The sequence below is a fragment of the Microcaecilia unicolor genome, chromosome 2 (genome assembly GCF_901765095.1).
Source record: "Microcaecilia unicolor chromosome 2, aMicUni1.1, whole genome shotgun sequence".
NCBI classification, from domain to species: domain Eukaryota; kingdom Metazoa; phylum Chordata; class Amphibia; order Gymnophiona; family Siphonopidae; genus Microcaecilia; species Microcaecilia unicolor.
In genome coordinates, this window is record NC_044032.1 from 43,402,176 (window position 1) to 43,418,054 (window position 15,879).

The window sequence follows — 15,879 nt, forward strand, 5'->3', positions numbered from 1 at the left end:
GTCCATAGACCGCTATTAAATGGACTTGGAAAAATTCCGCATTTTTAGGTATAACTTGTCTGGAATGTTTTTACGTTTGGGGAGCGTGCCAGGTGCCCTTGACCTGGATTGGCCACTGTCGGTGACAGGATGCTGGGCTAGATGGACCTTTGGTCTTTCCCAGTATGGCACTACTTATGTACTTATGTACTTATGTTTATACAAAACCCTCGCCTCTATCGGCAACCAATGAGTTGAATATATCTATCAGATTTACTCAATAGATAGATAAGCTTGATCAAGGTGTTTTATAACATCTGTAACCTTTCTGTAGGGATCTAGCACAACCCAAATAAACAATGGTAGAGTAGTCCAATTGGGCTATTAGAAAGGAATACACTATCAATCTAAATGGCTCAAAGTAAATATATTTTTGTATTCTTTTCAATTTCCATAGGATCATGAAAGATTTCTTTGCAAGTAAATTAACTTGTGGTTCCATTGATAATTATCAATTGCTATTCGTAATATTTTCAATGATGGCACAAGGTAATATATTATAAGTGGCATTTTCAATATGACATCTAAATTCGATTTTTGACATTTTGCTGAAAATGTCGAAGAGGCAAATATAGCGATTTTCAAACCTGAAAAAGTCAATCTTTTTGTTTCAAATATGGCCATTTCCTAAAAATTTTGTAGACATTTTGTGCTCAATGCAATTTCAAACTATACCTGTTGGTACGAGGCTACATTTTTTCTTCATTCAAGAGACCACATTTTCACAAGCTCCTTTGTCTGTCAGTATATCTCCTGTGCCACTACTGATTGACCCCTGATGAAGGTTTTTTAAAAAAAACCGAAACACGGACCGTGTTGGGTCCTCAATAAAGTTTTTTTGGAGCATCTCAACCCTGATCCTGGCTTGATCTCTTGAAACTGTGTTTCCACTTGCTTCTCTCTTGTGTTGAATTTCTGTGGAAACTTTTGGACCTTTCATTGCTACAATATATTATAAGTGGCATTTTCAATATGACATCTAAATTCGATTTTTGACATTTTGCTGAAAATGTCGAAGAGGCAAATATAGCGATTTTCAAACCTGAAAAAGTCAATCTTTTTGTTTCAAATATGGCCATTTCCTAAAAATTTTGTAGACATTTTGTGCTCAATGCATTTTTTTTGTGACCATTTAAAAAAAAAAAGTCCAAGGGAAAAACATACAATACTAAGCCATTGGGACGTTATGGGGGGAGCTAGCATTCTTAATAGACTGGCCACACAGACATCCCAGCAGAGAAATAGGGCACCTCAGGGGTGCTAAAGCAGACTTCACAAAAGGTCACAGATAAACATCTCACCGCTACCCCCTTATATTATATGGTGAGCTCTCCAAAACCCACCAAAAACCTATTGTACCCAACTGTACACCACTACAACAGCCCTTATATCTGCAGGTGTCACCTATATGTGGGTATAGTAGGTTTTTGGTGGGTTTTGTAGGGCTGTAATGGAAGTGAATTTTAAAGATTGTTTTTCAACCCTGTCTTGAACGACCAGTGCGCTCGGGGTCTGTATTGTTGATTAGAAGTAATTCTGTTTAAAAATGATTGTTTAAGTGTTACCTTAAAGGATTGCTTTTCAACCCTGCTTTTGTCCGATAATACACTCTGAAATCTTGTCTTTGACGGAAAGTAACTTTCCTTGTATGCAGAAGATAAGACACAGCTCTAACTAATTTGGTATGCAAAGGGGAGGATGGCACTTATTCCCCTGGCCCAGCTTGGCCACCTGGACTTGGGAAAGCATGTGACCACATTAAGCATTCTGTAATTTTCCATAGAAGCTTTCTGTAACTTTCCTTAGTTCTGGACATGAGCTCAGAGCCTATAAAAGGGAGGGCTTGTCATAGTAAGGTGGGGTTCATCTGTGAGTAACGTACAGACTGCGCAGAAGGTTTATTCCTGGTCCAAAGCTCCTAGCTCTCGCTGTGTGAACCGAGCCCCCCCAGCTGATGATAAGAGCCTGGATGATGGAGACCAGTGATGATTGTATGTATGTATATTATTGCTTCCTTTCCTGGTCTAAAGAACTCTTTGCATTGCTTAGATGTAGAGACCACTGATGTAATGATTGTTTATACAGCTAATCATTATATATGTGCTAACCATTATGTGTGTGTATATATATATATATATATATATATATATATATATATATATATATATATATATATAGACTTTAGCTTCCCTAATTAAGGTTTCATTTACTTATTACGAATCCAAAAGAATCCACGGTAATTATTGAGAAGTCTGTGTTAGTTAGACAGGCTGTAAATCCATAGCGTTACAAGGGCTCACACTTTCCACCACAAGTGTAATAGTTACAGTGAGAAAAGGGCCTAGGTCCCCTTCTCTACACTGCACTGCACTGACCACAAGGCTACTACAGGGACCTGCTTGCTGCTCTAATGGGCCTGGCCATAACATCTGGCGCAGTCATAGAGGCTGGTATGTACTATTTCTTTCACATCTTTGGGGGTGGGAGGGGGGTCAGTGACCACTGGGGGAGTAATGTCATGCTTTAATCCCTCCAGTGGTCATTTGATCATTTAGGGCACATTTTTGTGACTTAGTTATGATTGAAAAAGTCTACAACAAAATGTCTAACTTTTAGCCCTGGATGTTTTTGCTTTGTTCCAGAAAAACTTCCAAGTTTTGGGAATATCCAAATCCCACCTCCGACATGCCCTCTTATGATTTGGATGTACTGCGGACAAAATGCATAGAAAAATGTCTTTAAAATGTGTTTCAAAAATAACAATTTGGATGTTTTGGACAAAAAAGAGGCCATCTGCCACTTTGTGCCACCTTTTAGATATTTTTCATTTTCGAAAATGAGCCCCTATATTACCCAATTTAAGAGAATAATTGGAATTCAAATTTCCATTTGTTCTTATTAATAGAAATGTCATTTTATCTTTGTTTAATTTTAAATGATGCCTAATCATACATGTTTCTATGAAAGAAATAAATCACTGGTTTAATATTTTCAAGAGTAGAATTCACTGGAAGTAGGATCAAAATAAATGCCCTAAAAATGTCCCACCCTCAAAAACTACCCCTACAAGTAGTTCACCACCCTGCAAACTGCTCCATCCAAACCCCAAATCCTACTCCCCCCTCTACAACCTTGTGCCACCCCACACAGTGCCTCTAGTGGTTAGGATGATGGACTTTGGTCCTGGGGAACTAAGGAACTGAGTTCGATTCCCACTTCAGGCACAGGCAGCTCCTTGTGAGTCTGGGCAAGTCACTTAACCCTTCATTGCCCCATGTAAGCCGCACTGAGCAGGCCATGAGTGGGAAAGCGCGGAGTACAAATGTAACAAAACACAAACAAAAAAACTATCCCCTGCAACAGCTCTATCACCACATAAATTACTCCATCCACAAAATCTATTCCTCTTCAACTGCCCCACCACCTTTAACTTCCTCAACCCCACACACTACACTTACATTGCTCCACAACCCCCCAAACTGCTACACCTCCTGGAAAATACCCCTCTTCCATCACACAAACTATGTACACCTCAAAACTACCACCCCTCACAACTGCCCTATCATCCTACCAACTGCCTGAACCCCAAACACTACTATCCCAACATACCCACACACATATGCATGCACACACAGAGGGGTTGGAAAGAATTCTATGAGTCGTGCTCTGCATGCTTTTCTCACTTGTATTAACTGGGCAACGTTTTCTTCTATTTGAGATTTTCATCATCTGACTGCTTTCCTTGCCTCCCTTTAGGTTTTCTTGATGTATAATGAGACTATCAGTTTCACTATGATTTCCTTTGCAGAATTTTTTTTCCTAATTGCCTGCTCAGTTTACGGGTTAAAATTGTTTTTTCAAATTACAGAGCTCCTGACCTGTTCTTTCCAGATGTGAGGTCATTAGACGACTGGGTAGTCGTCGCTTTTAGGAACACTAAATTCTGAAGTGTGGATTCCATTTAACTAGGAGTGAGAAGAATTGTGAACCGAAAAGCATGACGGAGCAATGTAAGCCACATAGAGCCTGCAAATATGTGGGAATATGTGGGATACAAATGCAATAAATAAACAAATAAAAATCAAGAACAGTTACTGTTGGAATAATGTATTGTATTTTACATGCATTGCCTGTCACCAATTTTTTCTCTGTGATTACTCTGTGACCTCTGATGTAAATTGCTTAGAGAGGTCACACCCATGCAACTTCCTGTGGGGGTCAGGCACAGCACATGGAGCTCATGTTCTCTCCTAACCTGAGAGAATCTATGGTGGTGTGAGCATCCATTACCATCTAAGCACATGGAAAGAGCTGATAATCCAAATGTATAGTATTATGTATATATAAGCCTGTCTGAATATAATCTAACAACAAACTGTGAGTAAACAGATGTTTTGTTACTTCAACTTTAAAGTGACTCAGCAGTGAATTATTCAGGGGTGTATGAGAGAGATGAAGAAAGAAATTAACATTTCTAAAGCTGAAGCTGTGTGTATAAAATCTGCTAATTATTTACTACATATAATCCAACAAAAGGGTTATGGGCCCAGGGCCAGGAATTGAAAAAGAAGAGAAATATTACCAGGCAGTAAAAAAGCCACATTTTTCTCTTAAGTTTTAAAAGAAAGATTCAGTCTGTCTCTCTCTCCCCACACACACCAAACAGCAGGCAAGGCTAAGAAAATGGCTGAGGGAGGAAATTCACCATTTTTCTACTCTCTCAAGGTGCCTAAATTAACTGAATTTAATTATCAGCAGTGGGAACTAAGATTCATATGTCTCCTTCAAGCAAAGAAACTAAATATATGCTTAGACCAAAACAGAACAGCTGAAAATATGGCTGAATGGGACAATGCAAACTATTATGTGAAGTGCATGTTTTTGGAAGCTCTCTCAGAGAAACAAGCCATATTAGTGGAGGGAAAAGATACACCAAAGGACATTTTATATAAACTGAGAACTATGTATGCAACTACATATGCAAAACAGCAACCAATTTGGTTAGCAGAGTTGAATGAAACCAAATTAAGGGATAAAAGTAAATGTAATGATCACATTATGCATCTTATGTCTTCATTTCAAAAGCTAGAACTTTCTGGAATTCCCATGTGTGATGCATTGAAAAGAGCATTTCTTTTTACCTCACTATCAAAGAAGTTTGATGTTTTTAGGTCTGTAAATGAAGCCATTGAAGGGCAATCTTTTGAACAGGCAGCATCAAAACTAAGGCAGGAATGCATAATAAATGATTCTGAGGAGATGTGTTCTCAAAGCAAGTCAGAGAGAAATGAAACAAATTTCTTGGCAAAGAACAGAGGAAGGCGGAGCTATGGGAAAACTCCACCCAAGGGCAAGCTGATTTGCTATTCATGTGGAAAGGAGGGACATGTATCTAAATGGTGTAAGGAAACACAAAACACTCCCTCTAGCTCACCTAAGCCAATGGAACTAAAGAATTTTCCAAGCAGAAAATGTATGAAAGACAATGATAAACATAAGGGCTTTCTAATGGCAGAAAAATCTTTGACTATGGTAAATAATAATTCAAATGAAAGTACTTGGATTTTGGATTCGGGGAGCACATGCCATTTAACCAATTCTAAGGATTTCTTTCAGGAAATGTGTCCAGAAGAAGGTATTCTTAATACTGCAAATGCAGGGACTGCTAAGATCCAAGCAAAAGGCATTGGATTCTTAAAATGCAAAGTGTCTAATGAAGTTAAAGAAATTCCTGTAAGTGATGTCTTGTATATTCCCCAAGCAGTTTGCAATATGCTTAGTGTATCTACATTAGATAAGAAGGGATTTGTGATTCATTTTGAAAACAGTAAGTGCACAATCTCTAAAAATGATGAAGTGTATGCTGAAGCTTTTATGCATAATGATGTTTATAAACTGAGCATTTCAGGTGAAGCCTCACATCTGGCGCAAGTAAGGAAGAATGATGGTAAATGTAGTCTGGAAATCTGGCACCGCCGCCTGGGACATCGTGATTTTAAGGTGATCCAGGATCTTCACAGTGGGCAACTAGCCACCGGCATTCAGATAAGTGCAGATGCTGGTAAAATGGAGAAATGCATAGACTGTGTTACTCAAAAAGGTGTGAGACCCTCATTTCCTGCATACACAGGAAATAGGAGTAATAAAGTGCTGGACTTAATACACAGTGACTTATGTGGACCGTTTAATATCCCATCATTGGGAAATAACAGATTTGTGCTAATATTCTTGGATGATTTCTCTAGATACTGTGTGGCCTATTTGCTGAAAGAAAAAAGTCAAGTCACAGACATGCTGAAGAAATACGTAGCCATGGTGAGCAATAAATTTGAAAGAAAACCAAAGGTTCTTCAGACCGACAATGGTGGTGAGTTCACTTCACAAAGCATGCGCACATTTCTAGAACAAGAAGGCATTCAGCATATCACAACAGTAGCTTATACACCAGAGCAAAATTCTGTTGCAGAGAGAAAATTTAGGTCACTTGTGGAAATGACCAGATGTATGCTGTCAGATAGCAATCTCCCTAAAAGACTATGGGGGGAAGCCATTCTCACAGCAGTGTACCTACAAAACAGAATGCCAACTAAAGGCGCTGAGCGCACACCACATGAGACATGGCATGGTAGGAAGCCAAACCTGTCACACATAAGAACATTTGGAAGTACAGCATATGCTCATGTACCAAAGCAAAGAAGGCATAAGCTGGATTCCACAACAGAAAGGGGCATTTTAGTTGGCTATGCTCCAGGACACAAAGGATATAGAATTTTGAATCTGAAAACTGGCATTGTTGGCATAAGACATGTTACATATTTTGATGAAAACAAAAGGGTTGATAAAGGCTGGATTATCCCAGATGAGCCTTATCATCCAGAATATGAAACTAGAACCATAATAGACATGCCAGTGCATATAAATGCCATACCAAGGCAGATGTCTGAAAGCAACTCATCTGTATCTAACGAGGAACAGGCAGAGGAAGCAGACACAGAAAGGATCATCGCAGGAGACAGTACAGTTGGAGAAGGGGAATCAATTGGAGAAGGACTCTCAGATTTAGAGGATGCGGAAAGGTCAGACCAACCTGTTGTCAGACGCTCATCCAGGGAAAACAAAGGTGTTCCACCCCCAAGACTGTCTTACCTAACAAAGTCAGCAGAAGCTCAAGAGCCCTTAACATGGGATGAGATTGAGAAAATGCCAGCAGAAGAAGCTGCTGAATGGCGTAAAGCTGCACAAGAAGAAATTGATGCATTGGATAAAAATAATACTTGGATTCTTACAAAATTACCTCCTGGCAAGAAAGCTATAGGATGCAAATGGGTATTCAAGTTAAAAAGGAATGCACAAGGAAAAGTGGAAAGGTATAAAGCCAGATTAGTCGCAAAGGGATATCTTCAAAATATGGAGAAGATTTTGATGAAGTGTTTGCACCTGTAGTGAAACACACGACAATAAGAACACTTCTGAGCATTGCAGTCTCAAAAGGCATGCAAGTCAACCACATTGATGTGAAAACAGCATTTCTTCATGGAGATATAACTGAAGACTTGTACATGGAACAGCCAACAGGTTTCATAAATACAAAACAAAGACAGCTAGTGTGTAAATTAAACAAAGGTCTTTATGGATTAAAGCAAAGTGCAAAATGTTGGAATGACAAATTGCATGAAATATTGACAAATTTAGGATTTAAGCAAGGTGAAGCAGATAAATGCTTGTACACTAGGTGCAGAAATGGACAATATGCATACATTTTAGCTTTTGTTGATGATCTGCTCATTGCAAGCGAAAGTGAGCAAGAGTACAAGGACATTGTAAAATATTTAAACCAGAATGTTGAGATAAAAGAACTTGGTAATGTGTCATACTATCTTGGTATAGAAATTGAGAAACAAAATGATGGTTCTTATCTTCTAAGCCAGAAGCAGAAAATAAATGAGCTTATTGAAAGTTTAGGTATGCAAGATGCCCAAGTTGTAAGCACTCCCATGATCACTGATTTTCTGAAGGATGAAACAGTAAGAGAACCTTTACCAGATAACATCCAATATAGATCAGCCATAGGTAAGCTTTTATATCTAACTACCACATACAGGGTTGATATAGCAAATGCAGTAGGAATTTTGAGCAGAAGGGTCAGCTCACCTACCAAATCAGATTGGACTGCAGTTAAAAGGATGGTAAGGTATTTAAAAGGTACCATTGATTGTAAATTAAAGATTTCAGCCAATAGTAATCCAAAACTAATATGTTACTGTGATTCAGATTGGGCAGGGGATCATTCTGATTATAAATCCACAAGTGGATATGTGTTTATGTATGGAAATGTACAAATTTCTTGGGCCAGTCATAAACAAAGTATTGTGAGTCTGTCTTCTACAGAAGCTGAATATGTGGCCGTATCGGAAGCATGCAGAGAACTGATGTGGATTGAAAAACTTTTGCTGGATTTTGGAATAGCTGAAAAGAGACCAATCCAGATAATGGAAGATAATCAGAGCTGCATCAGACTGTCACAGAATGACAAGGTTCAGTCACGCACCAAGCACATCGCAACGAAATACCACAACGTGCGAGAGCTGGCGAAAGAAGGGGTCATCAGTCTACACTATTGTCACACCAGTGAAATGACAGCTGACATCATGACCAAACCGTTACCCAGAGAACGTTTTGAGAATCTGCGTATAAAGCTTGGACTTTGTGTGAATTAATAATTGCATGACAGTTATGCATGAGAAGGGGTTTGTTGGAATAATGTATTGTATTTTACATGCATTGCCTGTCACCAATTTTTTCTCTGTGATTACTCTGTGACCTCTGATGTAAATTGCTTAGAGAGGTCACACCCATGCAACTTCCTGTGGGGGTCAGGCACAGCACATGGAGCTCATGTTCTCTCCTAACCTGAGAGAATCTATGGTGGTGTGAGCATCCATTACCATCTAAGCACATGGAAAGAGCTGATAATCCAAATGTATAGTATTATGTATATATAAGCCTGTCTGAATATAATCTAACAACAAACTGTGAGTAAACAGATGTTTTGTTACTTCAACTTTAAAGTGACTCAGCAGTGAATTATTCAGGGGTGTATGAGAGAGATGAAGAAAGAAATTAACATTTCTAAAGCTGAAGCTGTGTGTATAAAATCTGCTAATTATTTACTACATATAATCCAACAGTTACAACAAACGAAAGCATCCCATAGGATCTCACATTTTCCAAGGCATAAAGTCCCTTTATGGCAATCAGAGCACAACGGAAACAACTGATGCCAGCTGCTTCTGTAATACCAGTGTCACCGTTGTACAATTCTCCGCCAGTCTCGCCATTTTTGTACTCTTTCGTTGTGCTTTTGCTGCAAAGAAAACCAGTTTTGCGTTTCTGTGGCACCAGATGTTGAACAAAATTAGAAAATGGGAACTTACTTCAGCTCACCCTGTCCACAGGGTTTCTTCTTTCCTAAACTGACCAGATCTTTGCCGTATCTCTCTTCTATAGCCGCCCTGTGGGACCCCAAACAAGAGAGCAGTTCAACTTAACAGTCATTTTTGTTTCTAAAAAGGAACTTAAACACACAGATAAGATGTGCTGGTAGAAAACAGGTGCCCTAATATCTTGGCTCCCAATTCCTCTTACTATTCTTGTATGATACTGTGAGAGCAATAGTAAAATTTGATAAGTTGCCTTTCCTCAAAGAAACAGCAAAGTGATGTACAAATATACAATTAAAAGAAAGGAACATCAAATTTAAAAAGGAAAGAAAAGAGAGAAATTAAATTGGGAAAGAAGGAGAGAGAAGAGAAAAAGGTACTGCATGCTATTGGATCCATATAGCAGTTAGATGTGTCTGTTTGTCATTTATCAGACACAAGGAAACGTGCTTTTTCTGTAGCAGTGGGGAACTTGTGGAATCATTTGCCAGGTTACTCGATCTGCAGCCCCTCCTTACCTCTCAACCCTCATCTCCCCTTACGTTCCTACCCGTAACCTCCGCTCTCAAGACAAATCCCTCCTTTCAGTACCCTTCTCCACCACCGCCAACTCCAGGCTCCGCCCTTTCTGCCTCGCCTCATCCCACGCGTGGAACAAACTCCCCGAGCCCATACGCCAGGCCCCCTCCCTGCCCATCTTCAAATCTCTGCTTAAAGCCCACCTCTTCAATGTCGCTTTCGGCAACTAACCTCTACACCTCTACCCAGGAAAGCTAGACTGCCCCAACTTGACATTTCGTTCTTTAGATTGTAAGCTCCTTTGAGCAGGGACCGTCCTTCTTTGTTTATTTTGTACAGCGCTGCGTAACCCTAGTAGCGCTCTAGAAATGTTAAGTAGTAGTAGTAGTAGTAGTACTGCATGCTACTGGATCCATATAACACTTAGATGTGTCTGTTTGTCATTTATCAGACACAAGGAAACGTGCTTTTTCTGTTGCAGGGGGGAACTTGTGGAATCATTTGCCAGATTACTTAAGACCTTGTACAGATTATCAACAATTTAAGAAATTGTTGAAAACGTTTTATTGTGCAATAGCATTTATTGATGGATGAAGATTAGTCTCTTAGTAGCTCTCTCTAGTACATTTATGACGCTTAAGATTTATGAATTTATATGTCTGTTAATGTCTGATGGATATGTTTGATATTGTGAATGTTTTTATTGGAACCTGCTTTGATTCTAAAGTGGGATATAAATCCATAAAATAAAAATAAATAAATGTGCATGTCATGTGGGGGCAGGAGTTACTTTATATAGCTTTTTATCCATGCAAAGCAGTATGGGGGCAATTCTGTAAGTGGGTGCCCATATTTGAGCACCACTTGTGTGCATGAACGTACAGAATACTTATACGTTCACGGGTCAGCGTACCTGTGCACGTGTAAGTGGCAGCAAAGTGACAAAGCACTATTCTATAAGGACGTGCATAAGTGCGTAAATGCAAGACAGGTGCTAACATGGGTGGAGAATGGGAGGGGTGGGGGTGCTAAGTGTGCCCTTGCCCCATTTGGGCATTCACAGTTAGGCCAGGTCTATGACTGCTGAAAGAGTGGGCACCTAGAATTCAGGCGCTCTGATACCACCCAGATGCCATTATAAAATAGGCTGTTAGCACACAGTATCAGAGCACCTAAAGAGAGGTGCCTTATAGAATTATCCTCTATAATGGAGTTGCAATGTACCCATACATTTTATAAAACTATGGGCCCCTTTTACCAAGCTGTGGCAAAAGGGGGTCTGCACTGGGGTCGGAGCATGTTATTGATGGGCGCCAAGACCCCCTTTTACCGCAGCGTGTAAAAGGTAGGCCTTTATTTTTTCGGGAAATAGCCTCGCAGCAAGTGAAGCACTTGCCACGCGTTCATTCCGGGGGGAGCCCTTACTGCCACCCATTAAGGTGGCGGTAAGGGCTCCCTCGCTATCCCACCAGTAACTGGGCAGCACGCAGCACTGCCCGATTACTGCCAGGTACACACCTGCGCTACAAAAATTTAAATATTTTTGTAGCACCGGATATGACAGCGCACTGGGGGTGGGAACTACTGCCAGGCTGCTGCGGTAGCCCGGGGCACTTCCTTTTTAGCAAACAGTAAATCCGCATTGGGCTTACCACCGCTTTGTAAAAGGGGCACTATGTGAGTACACATATAGAGGGTAATTCTTGTAATAGAACACCCATGTGAGGGATCGAAAAGGTGCCTATTATAAAGGGAAAAAACAAAACCAACACCTAGGGGCCTGTTTACTAAGCTGTGCTAGAGGCGCTAAACATTAGCGCTCTAACCGTGTAGATTATGGGCATCTACACAGCGCGCGCTCATTTTTAGCACGCGCTAAAATGCTAGCGTACCTTAGTAAACAGGGCCCCTAGTGTTAGAATACAAATGCTACATAGATTATTATGGTTTTTTTTTTTTTAAGGATGGAGGACCATCAACACAGCGGCTTTCCACTTTTACTGTGCAGTTACTGTACACCAGAAAGTGGCATCTGTAAGTACCCATCCTATAAAAGAACATTACATTACATTCAGGGGTGTGCTGGTAAATTTTTAACAACAGGTTCTTTCTCCAGATGTAGCCAGCTCTGCAGTTGGAAGGGCCAGGGGTGGCGGGGGGGGGGGGGGGGCAACACTTGCCTCTCTCTCCTCCCTCCCTTCGTGCAGGTACGCTAGGCATACCTTTGCTGGCAGCCAATAAATGGACTGCCACCACTCCCAACGTCTTGCTCTGAGCAGCATGCTGAAACCTCTCACACATGCTGGAGAAGTCCCAGCCTGCTACTCAGAGCTGGAAACAAGGAGCGGGGAGCAGCAGCAGTCTATTTACTTGGCTGGCAGGGCTCAGCATCCCCACCGGCAAAGTAAAAGAGAATTCAGCAGGGGGCCCAAGCCCACATTTTGGGAGCCAGTTGTTAAAGTAGCCATGGAGGGCCCTACTTTAACAACCGGCTCCCAAAATTCTTAAAAACTTAACAACCGGCTCTTGCGAGCCTGTGAGAGCCTGCTCCAGCACACCACTGATTACATTACATAATAACATTTATATCCCTCACATACCATTTCTGGTTCAGTGTGGCTTACATAAACAAGAAGCTACCAGGGGGTTGCCAGGACAAAATTTACAACATAATATTCTAAAATCAATTAAAACGACTATATTCCTAAATATTTCTTAAATAAGTCAGGTCTTTAGCATTTTGCGAGACTTTCCATAATCTAGCTGTGTCCTAATATTACGTGGAAGATCATTCCAAAAACTAGCTGCCTGATAAGAAAAGTTTGCAGAAAATAACTTTTATAAACTATCTTATTAGGATAGTGCAAATCAGGAACTCTCTAGAAGCAGGATTAGAGTTCCCAGCTAATAATCAAATCAACAATAACAGCAAGACCTTGTACTATCGAAAAAACTAACAGCCAGATGATCAAAAGCAAACGCAGACACTAGAGACCATTAGCGCTGGACGAGCACCCGTGTTTGCCTGTGCCCCAGGATCAGAGCCAGCCAGCTCCAAACACTAATAGCATGCAAATGCATGCAAAACAGGGACATCTGTATTCCTCCCCAATGTTCAGCGGGCAGAGCGCCAAACTAGGACACCACTACTGCTGTAAACCCTATGATAGCTCAGAGCTGGTGTTAGGGTTTACAAAGCATTAGGGAGGAATGGTAAGCCCTACCCAGCATTCTAGCAGCCCCCCCCCCCCCCCACCAGAAGACTACCCGACCCCCCCCTCCCAAAGAGCCTGAACCAACCCTCCCACCCACCCCCATCAGAAGAGCCCGACAGAATAGATGGCTGGACCTCCACCCCTTCCCTGGTGGTCTAGCGACCTCCCCAGACCCCTCCCCATACCTTCAATGACAAAGGGAGGAAATAATATTCCCTCCTTCTTCCAGTGCCGCCTCCAAAATGGCGGTGCCCTGCCCAATGCATCCTGGGATGCACTGGGTGGGGCTTCTCTACCATATAAGGGAGGACTAGGGGGCAAGCGATGAAGCTACAAAGTAGTAAATTTAAAATGAATCAGAGAAAATTTTTCTTCACTCAATGTGTAATTAAACTCTGGAATTTGTTGCCAGAGAATGTAGTAAAAACAGCTTAGCGGGGTTTAAAAAAGAGTTTGGATGACTTCCTAAAGGAAAAGTCCATAGACCATTATTAAAATGGGCTTGGGGAAAATCTGGACCTGGATTGGCCACTGTTAGAAACAGGATGCTGGGTTTGATGGACCTTCAGTCTGTCCCAATATGGCAGTACTTATGTAATTATGTAAAGGTCTGTTTCCCCCTGAGGAAGCAGAACTGATGGAATACTGAACATGTAACTAGTGAAGTTTTTTTTTATTTTTGATCACATAGAAGTAAGCATACATTTTCTGTACTTTTTACATTCATATGCAGTTGTGCAATGTAATTCAAGCCCTTTCCACATGTTAAACAGGCATTATCGGCCAAATTCTACATATGGTGTTATATTTTTAATTACTGAATCAGTTTTGTTTGAAGTTTATGTGCTTAATTGTGGAAAAATAGTTGGAATGTATGCGCTTCAAATTTAAAAGCACTTGATCTTTAAAAAGACAATAAGTATAGTAAAAGATACACACAGAGTTGGTGATCACTTCGTAAACAGGAGAGCAAAACCAGCGACATCAAAAGCGGCACAATTAGGCACATAAACTTCAATTCATCCTATTAAGACCCCTGAGGCAGGCACTCAGCCGAAACACGGTACCGTGTTGGGTATTAGAAGAATAAAGCTTTTTCACCATATTGTTCGTCTCCTGGTTTTTTTTGGAATGGCCTTGCTGGTCGCACTACTCCTCTACATTTGGATCCCTATTCGTAGTGGATCTGGTCTTCCGCTTCTACAGTTTCCCTTCCCCTTTGGTAATCCACTTCAAACCATATTTTGGTGTGAGCAGAATATAAGTTCTAGGTAAAGTAGAGCATAGTAAATGCCATACACAAAAGTGCGTGCTGAGATGCGTGTGGAACTAAACTGGTTAACGAGCCAATTAACACCTATAATTGGTTGCTATCAATTATTGGTGTTAATTGGTAACAATTTGGATTGTGCGCGCACCTTGCTAGGTGCTATTCTATAAAGATCCGTGTGCAAATCTTATAGCATTCAACATAAAAGGGGGCGTAGCCCTGAGAGTGGCATGGCAGGTCAGGTGCGTTCACCAAAGATGAACACAGTATTGCTGAATACCGAGGATATGCGCCTAACTTAAACTGCTGGTTTGTCCAACAACAGACGACAGCATAGATGACAGCTTTAACCCAAGACCCTGAGGAAAGGAGTTTGAAACCCGTGGCGTCAGGCATTTCTAGGGGAAGGCAGTCAGTTACCTACTTCTGCTCTTTGATCACCTTGAGCAAGGAGACAGCGAGGACGCTGGATAACAAAAGATAAGTCCAGTCTTAATTAATGACTATGCAATTTTAGAGAAATGGCTATTGACCATAGCTGGTGAAGGTTTTCTAAAGGCACTATCACTAAATGACACTAATAGCACTTAACACTAATAGCGCTTAACCGGATTGTATTGGCCTCAAATACAAATCTACATATGCTGCCAACTTTCCTTTCTTGGGAACTCAACTGAGGAATGCTTTACCCAAATTAGTAAAATCAGCTCAGAGCTATCTAAAGTTTAGAAAATTATTAAAGTCCATCCTATTCAAAAAGGTTTATTCTGTAGATGCAACATAGTCAGATCAATTTCTTTGGTTTCAAATAATTCAGAGACTTAAACCTTATATCAACCTTGCTATCCTGATGTTTAAAATACCAATCTTTGTTTAATATTTTACTGTTTGTACTGTTTAAATATACTATTTGTACTGTAGTCCTACTACAGCTTATGTAAGCCACATTAAGCCTACAACTAGTGGGAAAATGTGGGATATAAATGCATTAAATAAATAAATAAATAAAATAGACAAAATAACACGGTGTTAAAAGAAGAGTAGCCCTATGAATGAAGTGCTATACCACTGGGCAACAGTTATTACTGATTGCCAAAAACAGTGGATAACTCTAAGGGTACTCTTTATAAATTACTAAAAACCAACATGTTCAAAAAGACATACCACAATGATCCATCCTAAATACCAGACAACAAAACTCTTCCAGAGCCAGGCAAAACTGAACTCTCTATACCTGACTACTTCAGTCACTCTGTCACTAACGAACGTTAATGTACTGCCACCCTATTTCTCACGCCAGAAATGAACTGATTATCTAACTTACTCTAAAATTTACTCTATCATTTATGAACTTTAATGCAATACCACCTTGTATTTCTCATTCCGGAAATGGCGA

At 40.5% G+C, this 15,879-nt stretch overlaps 1 protein-coding gene across 1 annotated transcript in view; it reads right to left on the bottom strand.

The window, feature by feature from the left end:
• The window catches only part of LOC115461845 (proline-serine-threonine phosphatase-interacting protein 2-like), a 156,556-nt gene that overhangs the window by 110,494 nt on the left and 30,183 nt on the right, over window positions 1-15,879 (bottom strand). The window contains exon 2 of the mRNA XM_030191901.1: window positions 9,474-9,551. Coding sequence (XP_030047761.1) covers window positions 9,474-9,551 — 78 coding nt within the window. The remainder of the gene's footprint in view (window positions 1-9,473; window positions 9,552-15,879) is intronic.